The sequence below is a fragment of the Heterocephalus glaber genome, unplaced genomic scaffold (genome assembly GCF_053883595.1).
Source record: "Heterocephalus glaber isolate CG9 unplaced genomic scaffold, H.glaber_assembly_v1.0 deba00001781, whole genome shotgun sequence".
NCBI lineage: Eukaryota > Metazoa > Chordata > Mammalia > Rodentia > Bathyergidae > Heterocephalus > Heterocephalus glaber.
In genome coordinates, this window is record NW_028258467.1 from 5,855,772 (window position 1) to 5,875,150 (window position 19,379).

The 19,379-nt window shown below is 43.6% G+C and overlaps 1 protein-coding gene across 5 annotated transcripts in view; it reads right to left on the minus strand.

Moving 5' to 3' along the window:
* Glyr1 (glyoxylate reductase 1 homolog) overlaps positions 1-19,379 on the minus strand; it is a 36,701-nt gene that overhangs the window by 13,753 nt on the left and 3,569 nt on the right. For 3 of the 5 annotated variants that reach the window (XM_087202930.1, XM_004864829.4, XM_087202931.1), the window contains exons 4-10: positions 11,271-11,409; positions 10,502-10,744; positions 5,209-5,295; positions 4,196-4,252; positions 3,406-3,456; positions 3,240-3,313; positions 327-426 (exon numbers count right to left, since the gene is read on the minus strand). In XM_087202930.1, coding sequence (XP_087059056.1) covers positions 327-426; positions 3,240-3,313; positions 3,406-3,456; positions 4,196-4,252; positions 5,209-5,295; positions 10,502-10,744; positions 11,271-11,409 — 751 coding nt within the window. The remainder of the gene's footprint in view (positions 1-326; positions 427-3,239; positions 3,314-3,405; positions 3,457-4,195; positions 4,253-5,208; positions 5,296-10,501; positions 10,745-11,270; positions 11,410-19,379) is intronic. The other 2 variants (XM_087202933.1, XM_087202932.1) reach the window with 1 other exon arrangement.

The following is a 19,379-nucleotide window of genomic DNA, read 5'->3' on the forward strand; positions in this document are numbered from 1 at the left end:
CAGGGAGAAGAAAAATTAACCTTCACTATATACCCCCTGGGTATTTAAAAATATTTAGGTTTTTTTTTTCTGGTACTGGGGATCAAACTCAGGATCTTGCACTTGCCAGGCAGGTGAGGCGCCAATGAGCTACACTCCTGGCCCTAAAATATTTAGTTTTAATAACAACATCCTAAGCTTACATATCTTACCTTTCCACCTGCCTGGACTAAGCTTGATTTCTACTCTGCTCCATCTACAATGCTGAATAGAGACCATAGGCAGAAAGTCTCCCTTTTAGTTACCCCACACTCCAAGATCTGACAAGCCCCACCCTTGATGCTTACTTTCTCTGCAGTCCGGTTCCAGACAGTCACTGTGTGACCCATTTTTAGCAAGTTGGAGACGATGCCACTTCCCATCAGTCCAAGGCCCAAAAATCCTATCCTGAAAGAGACAGAGACTGATGAGTTCAGGGAACAGTGGGTGAGACATGTCAAGAAGTATCCATCGGCAGCACAAGGTAGGGGATGGGACCTCAGGCCACTGGGAACACCAGCCAGGGCACTGATGCTACATCTACAGAGTCAAGCACACTGTAGCCACATTGTACCTTTTCTTACCTTGCAATGGTCTGAAAGTGTCCCTAAATGCAAATGGGCATTTTTAAACTCTCCACTGCTGCAGAAGAAAGTACTGCTTGTATGGCTTGGGGCAAGTCTTTCAATTGTGGTTCCCTTCCTGCTTTAGATAGAGCATGTGAGCTTCCCATTTCACTACTGCAGTCAGAACACATGTCCTCTAACACTGAAATGGCTTTCTGATCAGCCACCTTAAACATAAGACTTTCAATGCTACTTTGGAGCACATCAGAATCCATGACAAGTCATAGAGGCAATGTGTTACTCTATGGGGAGCAAAGCAACCTCTCCAACTGTGGGAAATAGGATCAGTCTGCACTTCTCTTTCCCAACTTTGGTTCTCCCAGACCCTCACCCTTACCTTACCTGACCCTCCTGCTGTCAGGTATGGTGAGCCTTGGCCCTTTTCGCTAAGTAAGCTCTTCCCATGAGCTTTGGAACCAATCTTTTCCAGTGTATGAATTTTCTTCCTGTGCCTACCTCTCCCACATACCCTTTTACCTACAGTTTTTTGTGACCCCCTGTGACTGTGTATTCAACAGCCTGCCCATTCTCTTTACCTTCATTTCCTGTGTCTGGTTCCTCCCCAAACCCCAAAGCTTAGGGGCTAGTCATTACTAATACTACTTCTACATACTTTTGTAAATGATTTTCATCCTGGCCCAATGTCTTTTCTGGCTCATGCACATCTTAATCTCCTCTTGCATGGGACAATGACCAAACAATGCCTCTTCTTCATTTGTGATTCTCCAACCTTCTGCCATTTCTTAAATTTGAGCCTGTATTATCCTCTCTGTACTTGCAGTCTTCTGGAATCACCCTTGCAAAATGCTCCTCTACTCAGAGGTTCCCCTAATTCTTGCTAAAATACATACTGCTCACAGTCTCTCTGTCCCAGCCCACACCAAGTCTTCTGAATCAAAACTGAAAATGGAACCCACCACTTTCATCAAAATAGAGCCCCTTGTCTATTATGTCTAATGCCAAGGGTTAAAAACAAGGAGGTATCTTTTGCCATTCACAGCTCTTTGGATAGTACAATTTCCCCCATGATTCTAAATCAAGATAGGCTACTTCTCTTTTCTTCATGTTTTAGGAAACCTAGTAGACCCAGGGATGAAGAAGCTTCTGGACTCTAACATGGTAACTGACAGTTTTCTTTTGGAGTCAATGTAGAATAATGGATGGGAACATAATTGGTTTGCTTTGTAGTTGTTTTCATATTCGTATTAAAAAGGATTTGACAGGAAGGGCAAGCCAGGTCTTGGGTAAGCATAGCAGGATTTGGTCCTCAGCCCTGTCTTGACCTTTCTTCCCCTCTAGAAATGGAGATTGAATCCAGGGTCTTTGCACTACACTATATCCTGAGCACCCTCCCCACTTTTATTTTTAATTTTTAATTTTGAGACAGGGTCTCCTTAAGTCACTAAGTTGTCTGGGCTAGGATTGATCCTCCTGCCTGTCTCCTGGAGACCTGTATATAATCTGATGTGGCCTTATTTTTAGAACCAACACAATCCTCATTAAATTAATGGATAATACCTATCCCTCCTTTTTTCGTTTTTGGTTTTTAGAGACAGGGTCTTGCTGTGTAATTCAGGCTGGTCTTGAACTCACTTTGTCAGCCAGGCTGGCCTTGAACGCACAGTGATTCTCCTGCCTCAGCCTTCTAAGTGCTGGGACTACAGGCATGAGCCACCACACCCAGCCTCCCCTTTTATCAGCATAAAACGTGTTGCTATTTCCTCCACTCTCAAAGGGAAGCTCACTACCAGTCATTTCTAAAATTAGTTATTTCAACAGTACAAATAAAACATGAAGTTTTTAGACTGGGAAAGAATTGTATAGAAGGACAAACTGAAAATTCAGACTTGTTATCTTGCTTATGAGAATATGACTTCTTAGTAAAGAAACCCTTTCCACCAGGTGACTATGCCTACAACTGGCCTACAGAAGAGGAGCAAAGGTAAGGCTATGGTAAGCTCAGGCTTGGGCACCACAATTTAGGGGCACACTCAGCCTGGGCAGGGCAGAAAGCAACACACAGATCCACCAGAAGGACCAGGAGGCAACAGTTCCAAGAGCTGGGGAGGGTAAGAGAATGAGCTTTTCTTCTAAACATCTTCATCTCTCTCTGCTGTGGCTAATTCTGAGGCTTCTATCATAGGTCCACTAAGACAGTGGTGTTCAAAGTGTGGTCTCCTGACTTGCAACAGCACTCTTGCTACTTGCTAAAAATATGAATTCTTGGGGTCTATCCCAGACCTATGAAGATGCCCTGGCTGGGGGTGGAAGTCAGCTTTACAAGTCATCAGGTGATTCTGAGGGAGAGGAAAGTATGAGAACCTCTAAAGCAGGTACTTGTGCTTGGAGGCTCAACAGTTATAGAACCACTGAACTTATGCCCAGGAGACCCCACTAAAGAGTTATGTGACAACTCTGTCTCCTGCAAGTCAAATTGCTCCCAGACAAATCATGATCACTAAGAATCTCAGCTCTCTCACTCTTCTGTTCAATCTCATCAATCACTGGGACATAACCCATAAGGGCCCCTTTGGGGTCACTTCATCTGCCCCAGCAGAACCCAAGCCCAGGAGGCCTCCCCATCAAAGGTCTTACTTTTTGTCTGTGGGTGTGATGCTTCCATTCACAGCTGTGCTGTCTGCTGCCTGGATGGAGGTGGAACCAGTTTCCTAGGGAGAGCAAGCACAAATTATTCCATTAAGTCTGCCCACTGGGAGAACCCAGGTAAAAATAAAAATGGAGATTTGAGGAGGCTACTTACCTCTTCACATATTTTCAGCTTCTTTGTGATTGCCTGGTAACACACAGCTGGCTAATAAGAAGGAGAAAGCCCATTTATTAAATGGAATGGTTAATAGATCTTCACTATAATTACCCTAAAAGATTAGGCCTCAAGTGGGAAATTAACATAAAATATTTCTTTGTTGTATAATGTTACTGAACTCCAAATGAGACACTAGAAAGTTAACACACATACTTTATTAAATTCTCTGTGTTAACTCTATAAAGCTCTTTTATCTGACCAAATTATTGAGACTGCAGGCATTGAGTGAATCCTTGTTCAGAGTTATAGAGCTGGACGGTCTTACTGGCCTTGGAACATAAATCTCTCCAATTCCAAAGCCACAAACTATCACTGGATCTTGGCAAGGCTGGGTGCAACCCATGGCCTCAGACTTTGGGATGCTTCCCTCCACAGCCACAGGGTGCAGAGACGACCTTAACCTGTAAGCTGCAGGATGTGTCCCCCACAGGCTACCTCACGGGCTATCAGTTCACGATGGCTGGCTCCCATTATTAGAATATAAAGGCAACTGCATACGTTTCTACCAGGCAACTAGCTGAGTTTTAAAAGCTGTCTTTTGGTTTATTTTTAATCTCAGCAGTGCCTGACTTCCTCCTGGGCTTATATGTGACTTTTTGACCATTGCTCTGGGTGATGTACAAGCAGAGCCTAACTTTCAGAATGGCTGAGGAGGTTCCTGGGGGGCACACCTGCCTGGCTGGCTAGGCCCTCGAACAAGGGTCAAGAGCCTCACAGGGTCACTCACCTTCTCTGTTTGGCTCAGCAAGAAATGATGGAAGTGAGGATCTGCATCTTTGACGGGCTGAAACCAGAAAACAATTAAATACAACAAGCTACCTTCCACCAAAACGATCTTCCTCCTGCCTTTGAATTGGACACTCTTTGGGCTACAGGGTTTTTGTGCTCTGTCCCTTTCACAGCTGTCTGGAAATAGCTTACATTTTCCAACTAGGGGAATACTGGATTCAAGTGGAAATGGACACATTTCTGCCAGGTTGGTATACACATTATTCCAGTAACACTGTGGGAAAATACTAAAAAGCATATCAGCAAAAAAAAAAAAAAAAAAAAAAAAGGATATCAGCATTTTAATATTTGATATTCACCAAGCACTCAGACAACCCAGCAGACTATGCTACAGTGAATCCCAGGGTACTTCCAGTTTTGGGGCTTTGGCTTCCTTTGTCTAGGGCCAGACAATCAAGGGATTTGCCTTCCTGAAGGTCAGTTCTGATAGAGGAATAGAGTAGTTACAGCCACAGATCTCCATGGCTGCTCACGACAGTTCCCAGCAACAGGTGCAGCCCACAGCAAGGGCAGGATAATCCCAGGGTGCCAAGAGTTGTGTTTATTGATGAGCGTGTGCTTTTAAATATGAAGTGAAAAAAATGAGCAGAATGATTCCACTTAACCAGAACTACACGTGCAAGAGAGCTGAGTGGGCAGAATGATGTTGTAGTCAGTTACTCAAACCTAGCAAGGCTCACCCCAAGGGTGGAGGGGTTTATTTATTTATTTTTGGTACCGGGAATCGAACTCAGGGCCTCGCACTTGCCAGGCAGGCACTGTGCCATTGAGCTACATCCCTGGCCCTTGGAGGGGTTTTTTACCTTGTGAACTTCTGTACTGTTTTGTGATTAAAATAAGCAAACAAAAACAAAAGAGAAAAGAAGAAAAAGAAAAAAGAGGATCACACAGCACATCAGGAAACCTGCTGACATGGCAGTGGCTTGTCCTGCCTGCAGGTGAAAGCTTTACCTCACTCGCAGTTGGCTGCCATTTAAACGCGGCCATAGGTCCGGCCATCATCCCCTTCACGGTACTAGACTCGGGGATAGTAAGGTCCTACAGAAGGAAAGGCAGAGCATCAGGACGCTGTACTTCCTCCAGTCACATTCAAACCTGAACAAAACTCCTGGCAAGTGCCATGGTCTACGTGTAACTTCAAGCCAACCCCAGGCAAGGTTCTGATGACTATCTTTTGGGAGAAACAGGGTGAGATCTTCCCATGAACACAAGGGCAGCCTCTCTTCTCCACTCTGGAGATGACAAAAAGTTCTTGCACCTAAATTTCTTAGGCATAGAGGCAATCAGCCCAGCCATTGTCTGTAGTAAGCAAAGTTACAGCAAACTTCTCTCATGGTCTATAATGAACATTAAACGGCTGTGGCTTCAGAAGGAATCCACCATATTTTTAAAAAACAAAGCTGCATAGTGCTAGTGAGATCTGCCCAAATCTTACAGCTGTGACATGATAAAGCTGGAATACACTCAGGATGGTTGCACAGTAGCTGTTCCTCTTCAGCATCACCTGGCCCCACTCTTCCTAGGCAAAGGGCCACTGTTCCAGCTAAAAACCCACCTGGCTCCTTCCTAACCCTCTGATGCTATCATGTACCTCCTCTTCCCACTTCCTCTCTTCTTGCCTTGATGGCCCTTCCAGTGTTTCCATTTAGATGCCAGTGTGAATCTTGACATGTTCTACAAACTTTCCATCTCCCCTGCCCCAAAATGCTCCTCCCACCTATTCTACTAGGCCAGAATCTCTGGAGTCTTTGATTCCCCTCCCCTCTAATCCACTGGCAATGACTACCGCTTTACAACTGGGTATCTAACCCTTCCCCCTGCCATCTTCACTACTAATATCCAAGCTCTGGTCACCATCACCTGATATTTGGCTGGTTACAATATAAATCTCCATACTTTCACTCTGGACCCCTGCAGTGTAATTTCCACACAGCAGCCAGAGTAATCTTTTATTTTTAAAATTTTTATTAGTACATGTATGCAGTACATAATGATTACATTTTTCACAGGGAGTTGGTACATGTATATAACACATCTTTTTACATACCCTCTCTCTCCTTTCCCAAGAGAAATCTGAAAAGTCAAGTCAGACCATGTTACTTCTCTGCTGAAAACTGGCTTTCAATCAAGTCCCATCATGGACTGAAGCTAAAGCTTTATTATGGTAGCCTACAGAGAGGGTCTACAGTCTGTCATCCCTACCCCACACTAATTTCTCACTTTGTGTCCCAATTCTTTCTTCCTTGCCCACCAGTATTCCACCTGCCAACCCCAATTCCAACACACCAAACATGGGTCTGCTTCAGTACCTTTGCACTGCTAGCAAATTCTTCCAACAGATGTCTACTTGGCTCACAGGCTCACTTTAGGGCTCTACTGAAATGTTCCCTTCTCTTTTTTTTTTTTGGTACTGAGGATCGAATGAAATGTTCCCTTCTCAGTGAGACTTTACTTGATCTCTGTATCTCCCTCCATTAGAATGTGACGTTGATTATGATGATAGCAAACACTCCTCTAGTGCTTACTACATGGCTGGCATCATTATCACACTATTTTATACATATAATCTCTCAGAGAATTTGGCTCCCAAGTACATTCTAGAAAAGCAAGAATGTTGGCAGTTTTGTCCATTTCATTCCTATGTGGGGACCCATGTTTGGCATTTGGTCAAGGTTTGACATTTGTTGAAGAAATGAATAAATTTCTTCATCGGGGGCCTGGTCTATCATTCTGCTTTCTCTGTACATATTGTACTTGCATCTGGCCCAAGGTGGAGCTGCTCAATGAACATATGTCAAATAAAGAGGTTGGGACTGGGGGAAGGTCTAGAGCAGTGCTGCACAAAAGAATTTTCTGAGATGATAGATGCTCTATATCTGTCATCATGGAGCCTGATACCAACCTAGTATAACTGAGGAACTGATTTTTTTTGGTGGTGGTGCTGGAGGCTGAACCCCAGGTCTTATACATGTTAGCCAAGTGCTCTACTGCTGATCTACACCGGCAACCCCCAACCCTTTTTACAATTTTTTATTTATTTTGAGACAGTCACTGGGCTGCCTAGGCTGGCCTTAAACTTGTGATCCTTCTGCCTTAGCCTCCTACTGTAGTAGCTGGGATTACAGGTGTGTGCCACTGAGCCTGGCTGAAAACTGAATTTTAAATTGTATTCAGTGTAAACTGTCATCTGGCTAAGGACAATGGAGCTCTAGGGACAACAGAATGGGAGTAAGGAGAACAAAGCTTTCGTCTAGCAGGAAGGAAAGGCTTTGACTTCCAAACTGCTGCTCCTTGTGCAACTTTGGGATTTCAGGAGAGCCACAGGCTTGACTATGCTATTTCTGTTGGGACAGTCTTTGCTCAGAGTTGCAATTTTTTTGTGTATGTTTCTGAGACAAGGTTTAACTATGTAGTTCAGGCTGGCTTTGAACTCACTATGCAGCCCAGGCTGGCCTTGAATTCCAGGCATTCCTCTTGCCTCAGCCTCCCAAGTGCTGGGATTATAGGTATGTGCCACCATACCTGAGCAGAATAATTCTCAGCTCAGGTCTAAGAAAGAATAGTCCTAGCAAGATGATGGGAGGCACGGAAACCTCTCAAATATAAGTCTAGAAATAAACCCACCTCACCTGCCTACATGTAACTGACACCTGCATGATCAAGGTCAGCCTTCTCCACTCATCCTCCTGAGCTAAGAAATTCTGCCCAGAACAGCACTCACCTGGGCTCGGCCTAGCTATTGGCCTGTGCAACTGTTCACTGTTCCGGAGAGGAGCTTGCCAGACAAATGGGAATCACTATAGCAACACATACATATCGTTTTGAGGCTACATGATAGATAGATCAAGTAGGAAGAGGCACCAAAATTCAAGTGCTGGGGTACATATTCCCTGTACCCTGAAGGTAATGAGCTGAAATGACTCTCATTGTCCTGTACCTCAGCAAACTCTATCCTCTCTTCAGGACACATCCTTTTACTAAAGACCATGCAGTAAAGACCCCAACAGCAGGTGGAATTCCTGGACTGAAACTTGGCCGAGTGATGGTACTACCAACAAATGAATAACTTAGACCCAAGAGCAAAGTGCTTTTTGCTGGGCACATGGAAGAAGTCTCTAGAAGCAGGCCTGGGTAGGGACCTTTGGGGCTCCACTAAAGGGACCATCCACCTTTCACTGTACAACCAGCTCTGACCCTTGAGACAACCAAGGTAAGTAGGTAGATCAGATGCCTAATGCACCGCAGGCCCTGTCCTCAGTGCTCTGGTTGTTTACTCAATTCTCACAACAAACCTACAAAGCACAATGATCAGGCAAGGAAATCAAAGTAAAGAAATGTGGTCAAAGTTACAGGGATATAGCAAGTCACAGGGTCACAGTTCAATCTTAGGGCCTTAGTTCTAACCTCTCCATTATAATTCCTTTTCTCCAAAAGGAAGTTGTTTCTTTCTAGAATAACACAGGAGTTAGTGAGACACTTGTCTCAAGACAAAACGAGTTTGGAAAACAGTGTAAAACCTGACAGCTCAGATTCCTTCTGGATCACCAGGGAATAAAGTTAGAAGCCACATTATATCTTTTGCGGATCAGATTAGATCACACTTTGTGTAAAGCTCTCTACGTACTTAAATTGGCAGTTTTCTACACTTTCTCCACCTCCTGGGTCATGGCACCAGGTAGGGGCACCCCCGTGATGTTTGCTTTCCTTTGTGTTCCTTAGCGTTGGGCCGTTCTAACAGTGAGAAAAACCTTCTCTAACCAGAGGCCTCACAGTAGCAGCCCACTGGTTTAGCCTAGTCAGAGGGATGGCCCATTAGACCCATAAAGTGTTTTTACAATTTGAATTAGTTTCTAATATTTAAAATTAGGATGTCCCACATACAAATATGTGCTTCCAGCTTCTCTTGAGGAAAACCAGGCAGGAGATGGCTAGAACCCCATGGATGGAGTGTGGTCTGGCCAGGCCTAAGCTACAGCCAGCCCTCCTGCTCTCCCCACACACTTGAACTGTTTTTTCCTTTGGGCTTGCTGGTGTTTGAATATGCCAGCCCTGCCAAGATGTGTTGTATTCATCATGGCCTCCTCACTCAATGTTTCTGCCAGTCATCTGGTTCCTGTTCTCTTTATCCTGCTGCTGATCTTCCCCCGAGTTCTGCACACAGACTACTTCTGGGTTTCTGAGACTTGACCCAAGTATTATTAGTGAGGTGAGAAACATCCTATGCACACTTGATTCTGACTGGTCAGTACTTCTGACTGGCATCAATGAGCACGTGTTCCCTTTATAGAGCAGCCTCTGCCCTTACTCTTCCCCTCCTTACTTTCCCAAGATAAGCTCAAATGGTCTCAGGGATCTACCTTTCTTTCCTTCAGGTTCACCTCTCAACCTCCAGTCCTGTCCAGGCCTTGCCTCACATTCACCACATTCTGAACAATACAAGGGCCTGGAGTGTAGCTTAGTGGTAAAGCACTTGCCTTGCATATGTGAGGCCCCGGGTACGATTGCCAGGAAACCCTCCCCCTCAAAACAAAACTCTCCCAAGATACCCTAAAGGCCCACGGAATGGGGCCCTCTTTTTTTCTCTCTGTAAGCCAGCTCCATTTCCTGACTCCTCTATGTAAGGAAGCTATCACCATTTTCCCAGAAATAAAGGTACTGACCTCCTTTTCCCTTTCCACATTTATCTTCACATGATGAGTTGCCAAATGGTCAGAACACTTCTTCTGATGAGCCTCTCCCATGTTCCTTTCAGCATCTACTATCCCATGAACATGCATCTGGCTTTGGCCTTCTAATTAGCTTTCAGCCCCTACTCTCTGCCTCATGATCATACTGCCACCTTGACACCCGGCTCATACAGCTTCACAGGTCCCCAGTGGCTTAAGGAGACCTGAAGGCCCTCCACAATCCAGTAACAACCCACCTTCATCTTTCAGATCACCTCACAGAGACATTCACACCAACAGAGCCTCATGCAGGCTATGTCCCTGCCTCTGGAAAGCCTGCCCTCCTTGCTTGTTAGTCCTGCTAGCAGTGGCCCTGCACACTACACTGGCTCAGGTGCATTGCTCTCTGGTTCACGTTCCTCCACACCTGTGCATCTGCCTTTTATCTACTGTGCAGGACTCTTTAGGGCAGCACTTAATACAAGACTTCACTGGGTGAATGGAAGCATACTGCAGAGTCCAGCTCTACCTAGACAAAAGTCGTCACTAATCCCAGGAGCTACAGTGATAAGACAAACCTTCTCATCCTTTGGGGGCCGACCCCGCTTCCGGGGACTTTGCTCTTGGGCTCTTTTCAGAGGGGATTTGGAGCCTCTCTCTGTAGAGCCTGAAGACACCCTCTTCTTTCCTTCTCCCATGTTCTTCTTCACCTTCCCTTCAGACAGGCTAAGTTTGCGCTTCTCATCACCTGAGTTTGGCCTACTTCTCTCCTCACTGGAATTACGCCGACTCTTGTCATCAGCAGAAGTGTGGGATGATGTCTGAAAGTTTAATAATAATAACGGTAACCACCACAACAGCTGCTGCTGCCAACAACATGTGCCATATACTGCTACAGGCACTTTTGTGAATTACCCTCGTGGCCACCCTATGAAGAAGGCTCCGCAGGCCCCCCCCACTTACACTGGGGAAGCAGATTTCAAAAGTAAAAATAAAAAACCAAAAGCACTCCCTTGTTTACAGGCCCAAAGCTAAGAAGTGGACTTTAAAGTTCAGGCAGGGAATATATCTGGAGGCTGTGTTCCTAAGTTCTGTGCTGCACTCAAAAGCTAAACTACTTTCCTGAGTCAAAGCAAGTTTCCTAAAAGCAACAAGGTACTCAGAAAGGTGAGCTATAGGCATGGAGCTCCAGGCTGACAAGCAAAAGGCTGATATCTTAGAACTGAAGTAGCTCTCTCTCCAGGCAACTCAAAAGAATAGAGTTGTGGGCTGGGTGACATTTGATCTGCTAGTAACTATGCAAAGTAACCAGCCTGGTGTTAAAGTGAAAATGCCAGGCTTTCTCACCTGGTCTTTCCCTTTGGCTCTCCTGAGGAACTCTTCCACGGCATCCACAGCTTGCTGGAATCGTTTCCCCTTGTTGATTTTTATCATTTCCTCTTTATGAGCATGATATGGCTTTAGCTGCTCCACTTTGATCCAGGCACTATCAGAAAACAAACACAGAAAGGTAAGATCCATAGTGCACATATCAGAAAGTACCAAAGCTCTCACCAGAGCAGAATGCAAACACCCATTTGGTTTAACTGAAATTTGAAAGAGCCACAACACGTTTTCAAAACATGTTATCTCAAACTCTTGAACCTAAAGTATTTTCTTAAAACAAGTCAAGTGAAACCATAGTAACCACCACTACAAATCAGAACATTCCTCGAGTGAAACCAAATGTGCTACAAACTAATTCCACCTTTATTCACCAGCCTTCAACACCCAACCACACACACACTGCTCAGGGCAGTCAAAAATCTGGAGACAGTCTCCCATAATCACTGAACAGCATAAAGACCACATGTGGATCCCTGAGAATCAGAGCACATGGGGGCATTATGAATCAGGGCAGCATTACCACGCAAGAAAATACTTGCTGTCCATCAACAATTGGAACTAGATTTATGATTTGCCCATTAATTAAGAATCTGTGATGTAAATATATTTAACTTCTAAAATTTGCTGTTCTTAACAGGTATTTGTAGCCACTGAGCCTATATTTGTTCATAAATGATGGTATCCATGGCTACTAAACCACATAAAACATATGGTTTGAGAGAAAGGTAGCAGTCACAAAAGGAGGCCTTTAGAAATGGGATTCTTTTCCAGAGTTAATCATAGAATACATCCCTCTGATACTTAATTTTGCTTTTCTTTTAGCAGTACTAGCAACCCAGGGCTTAACACATGCTAAACACGCATTCTATCACCGAGTCTCATCCCTGACCCCCACTGATACTTAAATTTTTTGTGTGGGGGGGTACCAGGGATTGAACTCAGGACCTTGAGCTTGCAAGGCAGGCACGGTGCCTCTGGGCTAAATCCCTGGTCCCTTAATTTTTAATTCTACCATCGATATCTAACATATGAACATGAAAAAAACAGCCATTAATTCTGGAAAACCTGTCCTCCCATGCAAACCTCAGCAAGTTTACTACAGCTGGCTTTCTGTGGTCTCCCTAAATGCCATTCAGCTTATACAACCCAAGTATAAAAGAGAATATTACATATTTGGCAAGGTATTGATTTACATATGTTTTATCCTGTACTCTTCACAGAGCTCATAGCACAATCTTCAGAAAAAGTGGGTCAGGCTAAGGATATAGAAACTGGGCTACCTCACTAACTTAAAGTTCTTTCCTTAGAGAGAGCTAGGGAATATTCACTAATAACAACAAAAGTGCCAACCTCCACACACAAAAATAATGCTCCCAATCTACCAGCTACCTGTTTTCTGAGTATTGTGCTAATAGTTTTGATAAGAGGTCAGAACAAACACGACAGACCCGAGACTGTCAGCCTGAAAGTGAACTGTGGGAAACAAGGGCAAGGCAATTAATCTATGGCTAAACAAAAAAACACGTGGGTCACAAACACTGTCTCTAGCACAGAGCTCCAACCACAGCTATAGAAACTGATGCTTCCCAGGGAGGAACTAGCCTAGAGCCTGCAGTTTGACATGAGAAAGTCAATGAGCCTACCTACAGGGAAGATACACGGAATAAGATTTCAACTCCCTATTTCCTGGCAAGTATGTTATTGAGCTAATTTTCCTGCCTCTCCTTGAATTTACAGATTCTAATGAAACATAGGACAGTCAGGTACAAAACCAGTCAAGCCACCACACTAACTGGTGGCTGAGATGACAACCAGTGTCAGGAGTGGAGTGCACACTGCCATGGTACTCAGGACCTGCTCTGTCCTTCTGAGAAGTGCAGGTCAGAAGCCGAAACCCATACAAATTATGAGGAGAAAGCCAATAAGGTGGCTTGTGTGGAGCCACACAACAGGCTCCAAGGAGTGCTGATTGCACCCACTCTTTCCTGCTCCTGCCATCCTTGCCTCTCACCCAGCCTTCCATCAACTTCTGCTTCAGAGAAAATGCAAACCGAAGATGTCTGTGGAGGAAGTGCCAATAAATCAACACCCGTTATTTTTGTCAAAGTATTTTACATGGATTACTGACTTCTGCCAGAAGGAGTAGTACAGTCAAAATTCCATTCACTTCCAAGAGGAATTTATGATACTACAATGAAATTTTCCTCTCTGCAACCATCACTGAAACATTAAAAATAGTTTCCTAAACAAATAGCAGCACAAATATGACTTTAAGAGGATAAGGGAAAGAAATGTTAATCTATTTAGGAAACTGATCTATTGTCAGAGAAGCATCCTGTCACATCAGAAAAAGTCAATAAAAACTAGCTTACCAGAGCCTAGAAGAATTAACTATTGTAAGCAAACCAAACAAGTTACTTTGGTCTTCCAAATAGAATTCTCTAAATGCTATGCCTCAAAACCATCTTCTTAAATAGGGTGTGCTTTTCAGCCAGAATTTTAGTAAAGTACCCCACTATTTTACAGAGGCACCCTAGCCAGGCTGGCATGTAACTGGTGCTCAATAATCACTGGGTAAATAATGTCTTCCATGCACATCTGGGAAGAGGGTAAGCAGCCTACCAGTGGGTTAAAGTGGTAGAAGGGTTGACTTGGGGATCTAACACAAGGTCTTGCACATGCTAATCAGGTGCCCTACCCCATACTTCCAGCCCTAAATGACTTCTGTTTACTTCCTTGTAATAACTTATAAGCTTGTAATTTTCCTCACATCCTCTTCCCCAGGCCTAGATGGAGCTGCACCTTTTCAGCCAATGTGCTGTGGCCTGGGAAGTCAGAAAAATCAGGCTTACTCAGGATGTGTATAAAATCTGAGGGTTTACTTTTATGTACAAAGTTAATTACACATTGCTCTGGTAGTAAACGCTTAACACAAGCTAACTGCCCATTACAGAAAAGGAAACAGAGGGTCCCCTTAAGATATTTGGTTAAGAGAAAAAAGCAAGAAGAGCAGTGTGTAGAGTATGCTATCACTCATGTGAAGATCAGAAAACAAAAATACGTAACTTGATTCTGCAACAGTATTTCTGGAGAGACATACCACAAAAACTAGTCTACTTGAATGGATCAGGGATAAATGGATCCACTTACTGTTTATAGCCTGATTCTTTTTGAACTATAAACATCTATTATCTCTAGAAAACAGAAAATCAATACTAAAGGCCTCCGTGTAGAACATGGGTGATTCTGACTGCCCAGAATATGTCCCCATGACTTCTTGGAGTCTACTGTGGCCAGAAGTTCCAACCTGGCTGCTGGTGTAACTGCACCTAACAGCCCAGAGGAGTAAAATCACCTAGGACCTTCCTGCAGAGTCATTTCACTTTTGAGCACAGAACTACTAAATCACTCAGATTATTCCACTCAAAATGAATTTTAAAAATCAACATTTTTAAAAAGTCTACATTTCTGATCTTCACTGAAAATCATATATGTAGGTATTGTATTAAAGAGGCTGGGCTATGATCAATCTCAAATACCTTCATATGTATCTTAGCTTTTGCCTAGACAGAAAGACCTGGGCTGGGGCCGGGGATTTAGCTTAGTGGCACTATGCTTGCCTTCCAAGTGTAAGGTCCTGAGTTTGATCCCTGGTACCAAAAAAATACCCCCCAAAAAACCAAAGACCTGGGCTGAAGTTTGAGGAGGGGTGGGGACAGGGGAAACATAGAGAAACCAAGAGACAGAGAGAAAGAACACAAGAGCACAAAGTCCAAAGAGGAGAACAAGAACAGGGTTAGAAGATATGGGTTCCCTTCTCATCTGGATTTGGAGAACAGTACTTGGCAAACACTTTCTATACCTGCCTTTTAAAAAAATTTTGTTTTGTTTTGTGAGACAAGGTCTTGTTATATAGTTTAGGCTGGTTTTGACCTAACTATGTAGCCCAGGCTGGCCTTGAGCTCAAGGTGATCCTCCTGCTTCAACCTAGTGGCTGGCTGGGATAACAGGCATGTGCCACCAGGCCTAGCTGCCATTTGTTGTTTTTGCAGTACCGGAGATCAAACTCAGGACCTTGCGCTTACAAGGCAGGCGCAGTGCTACTGAGCTAAATTCCTGGCCCCTGCCCATTTTTTTTGGTGTCGGGGATTCGAACTCGGGTCCTTTCACTTGTGCGGCAGGCGGTAGAACCACTGAGCTAAATCCCTGGCCCGGAAACCTTCTCTTTTGAGATGGTTTCTGACTTGCTTCCATCCTGACTCACCCAGATTCATTGGCTGGGCAATTCAGGGAGATTGTCTCCAAAGGGGGGGGGGGGCTGAGGCTGGGGGCTGGAGCTCAGTGGTAGATCATTTGCCTGACAATCCAAGGCAGGGGGTGACCAACAAAGACTTGCACACAAGACAGATTTAAAAGACTACAAAGACTTGCAGACAAGACAGATTTAAAAGACTGTGTTTCTAAAGCTTGGAAATATTCCCAAATGCTGGACTGCTAGGAGAAAACAATCTAGCTGGATGCGCTCTAGGAGAGCTACTGTCTACTGTCCAGCCCTGGCACAGGGACACTGCTATCTCAGTCAAACATCCAGAATAGTGGCCCTCACTATGTACTTGGCCTACCTCTGTTACATAGTGTTGGGTATACAGAAAACGGGTCAATCAATGCCAGGTGAAACGAAAAAGGAATGCTCATCATTTCCAACCCATTATACTCTTCAGCACTGGCCACTGCAGATTTTCCTAGAAGAATTACCTTGAGTACTGACTCAGACACCTTACACCAGCCAGGCCTGTGCCACCATAGATATGGCTTGATGTAAAAAGCACCTCAGAGCCAGGTGTAGTGGCACTGTCTATAATCTCAGCACTCTGGGAGGCTGAGGCAGGAGAATCACAAGTTCAAGACCAGCTTGGGAAACAGTAAGAGTCGTGAGACTCTGCATCAAAATAAAAGAAAAAAAAGGGCTGGGTATATAGCTCCCTGTGAAGGCCTTTGGTTCAATTCTCAGTACCACACAAAAAAACCCAAAACAAAATAAAAAACAAAGCACTGCAGGCTGGGATCCTAGACATCTTATCATTTAAACTTTCAACCTCCTGGCCTCTGTTTCCTTATCTGGGAAAAACAATCAGAATGACAACTCTATTCACTTCCTGAGTGGGTAGTGGTGAGGATCGAACACACACACACACGAAGAATGCTATGGAAACTCAGGTGGTAACCTGCAAGCTATCCCTTATCTGTCCACAGTATTCCTGAATTGGTTTGTTCCTGGTGGCTTCTGAGCACTTGCAAACTAAATGAACACTCCACGCTCCCTCCATTCTGCTATCCCTTTCCACTGACCAAACTTTTAAACCCTGAGCTCTGATGGGTCATCATCATTGGCCAGATGTGTTTAAGGTAAACTCACACATTTGGCACTAACATTTGGTTGCAGTCAAATGGACAGCTAGCAAAGTTACGCTGAAGCTTTTTTCTTCCTTTGTATTTCCGGGAGAATAGTTTTTAAAATGATCGTGGGCAATTCTGTCTTGGCCATCTAGTTTGGAGAGCTGAATCTAGCCATCTTCTTAAGGCCTGCGCTCACTAGGGAGGCCTGATTAGGTAGGTCTGGCCCACTCTTCTTTTCAGTGGGATAACAACACAACTCGTTAGACTTCTTTGGCAGAAGGGAAAGAGAAAAATCAGGTTTCTAAAAGATTAGAATCATTGTGTATCTTGTTATAAGTGGTTATCCTTTTTCAATAAAAAGGTCATGGCTAAAACATACATACATATACACACATATATATCGACAATTATTTTTTCCATGTGCAGTATGTCAATTTTGAAACTAAGAATCACTGACCAAATTCTATATTTCTAGGTCAGACCCTCTCCAACTGTGCCAGGGTCCAGTAACCAATAGAGCTTCCATTGCTGGATGGGCCAGGATCATACCACCTGCCACCTCTTTGATATCATTCATTAATGGTGAGATGGAACCAGCTTTAATGTAGCCATTTACAGCATTGCTCTTCAGAGATTAGTTCTCATCCCTAAAAAATCCACTTGTATTACCTGTCCATGCCACCTCCTAAATGTTTCAGATAGTCCGTGCACTCAATCCCGAACACATGTACACCACATTCTATTTGTAGTATCCCTAACACAATACCTGAAGGCCATTCACTGATTCAAAAATTTGAATCCTGATCTTTTTTCAGTCTTTGTTTTCTCACATTAAAGAGTCCTAATGTTTTGTTTGCTAGGTCCTCATCTGGATTGGAATCTTGACTAGTTCTGTCAAGAACCTTGGAAGCACTGGGCCGGGGATTTAGCTCAGTGGTTTCGCTGCCTGCTGCGCAAGTACAAGAACCTGAGTTTGATCCCCGGTACAAAAAAAAAAAAAAAAAAAGAAAGTTGGAAGCATGAATTGACCTGCCCAGAGTATTCCTGGTGAGACACAATCCAGTTTTACATAAAGGTTGAACAATGTACTGTTTTATGTTCAAAACCTTTTTGGTCAAAAGAGGTTACACCTGGCTGACATCCTTGGAATCTACTACTCACATTCCTTTCTTTTCTAACATATACACCCTACCCCCCAGGGCAGAATCTGTCTGCTTCCATTTTCCTTACTTACAGACAAGGGCTTCTTATCATTGTTTTCTTTCTTATAACAGATCTGTATCAGACTTGATGTTTGCTGAACACCTGCTATATGCCAAATCACACCTGATATAAGAGACACTACTTTTCCTTTAAAACTGTAAGGTAGGAGTAGCATTTGCTTAGAAGAATGAGGACCTGAGGGCTTAGAAAGTTGAAACAGCTTGTCCAGGTCACACAGGAATTATCTGAATACACATTAGGTCATTTAACAAATCCAGAGCTCTTTCCCCAAAGTAATTTGCTGCCATCAGCCAGTCTGGAGATTTTCTGATAATATAAAGATACTAAATAAAATCTGCCTTAACACTGATTACTAGGAAAGCATTCCTCCCTTAGAGAAGTGCTATAAATGCATACTCTTTGTTTCTCTAAGTTAACTACCTTCCTACAAAAAAGATAACATGTTAGTCCCACAGTGAATTAATTTTTAAATGGGTTTTATACGTGTGTGTGTGTGTATGTGTGTGTGTGTGCGCGCGCTAGGTACTGAACCTAGGCCTCAAAAATACTAAACACATACTCTGCCACGAAGCTATACCACCAATCTTTACATATATAATATATATATATATATTTTTTAAATGTGGAAATAAAAGGAGTTTAAAAGGCCTAAAGTCATGCCTAGCAGTTGCCCCATATCCACTTAGTGCTTATGGGCCCATCCAAAAGAGCTATAGTCATTTAGAAATCACATCACAACTACCATCACTACCAGTAGGTTATGTTTGTGTTCAGTGCACATCTTCCTCCTTTATCATTGGTTGCACCTATTTGCCTGGCTGAGCATTCAAGTTCCTTCAACTCTCAATTTTTTGTGTCCTACTTCTTATTTTTTATACACGAGGATCAGTTTATTCATTTACCCTTTAAGTTTTTTGTTTCTTTTAAATTGAGACAGGGTCTCATTATATAGTTCAGGCTGTCCTTGAGCTATGTAATCCAGGATGGCCTCAAACTCATGGTGATCTTTCTGCCTCAGCCTCCTGAGTGCTGGGATTACAGGCGTGCATCACTACATCCAGCTTACCCTTTAAGGATTTAAAAACAGTATCATTCAGGTCCCCTATATCTTGGCTGAGTTCCTAGTTTTGTGTAATTCTTCATTTAGCCCATCAAGTTCATTCAACCATATTCCCAAGCACCAGTTACCCCAGGTAGGGAACCTCTTCCTCACCATATTACCCACCTTAATAGTATCCTCATGGCCTAGACTGCCATCATTCCCACCCATCCAAATTGTTTCATTCTAGAGGTGAATTCATTCATCACCCTTCCTAGGCTTCACTGTTCTCCACTGACTTCTCTCTCTTCCAGAATCCTTTTGTAATTGCTTCCACCACTCACTCTGCACACAATCCCATCTGAATTATTTAAGTCTTGTCATTTAATTGAGCACTTAGAAAGTGGGGA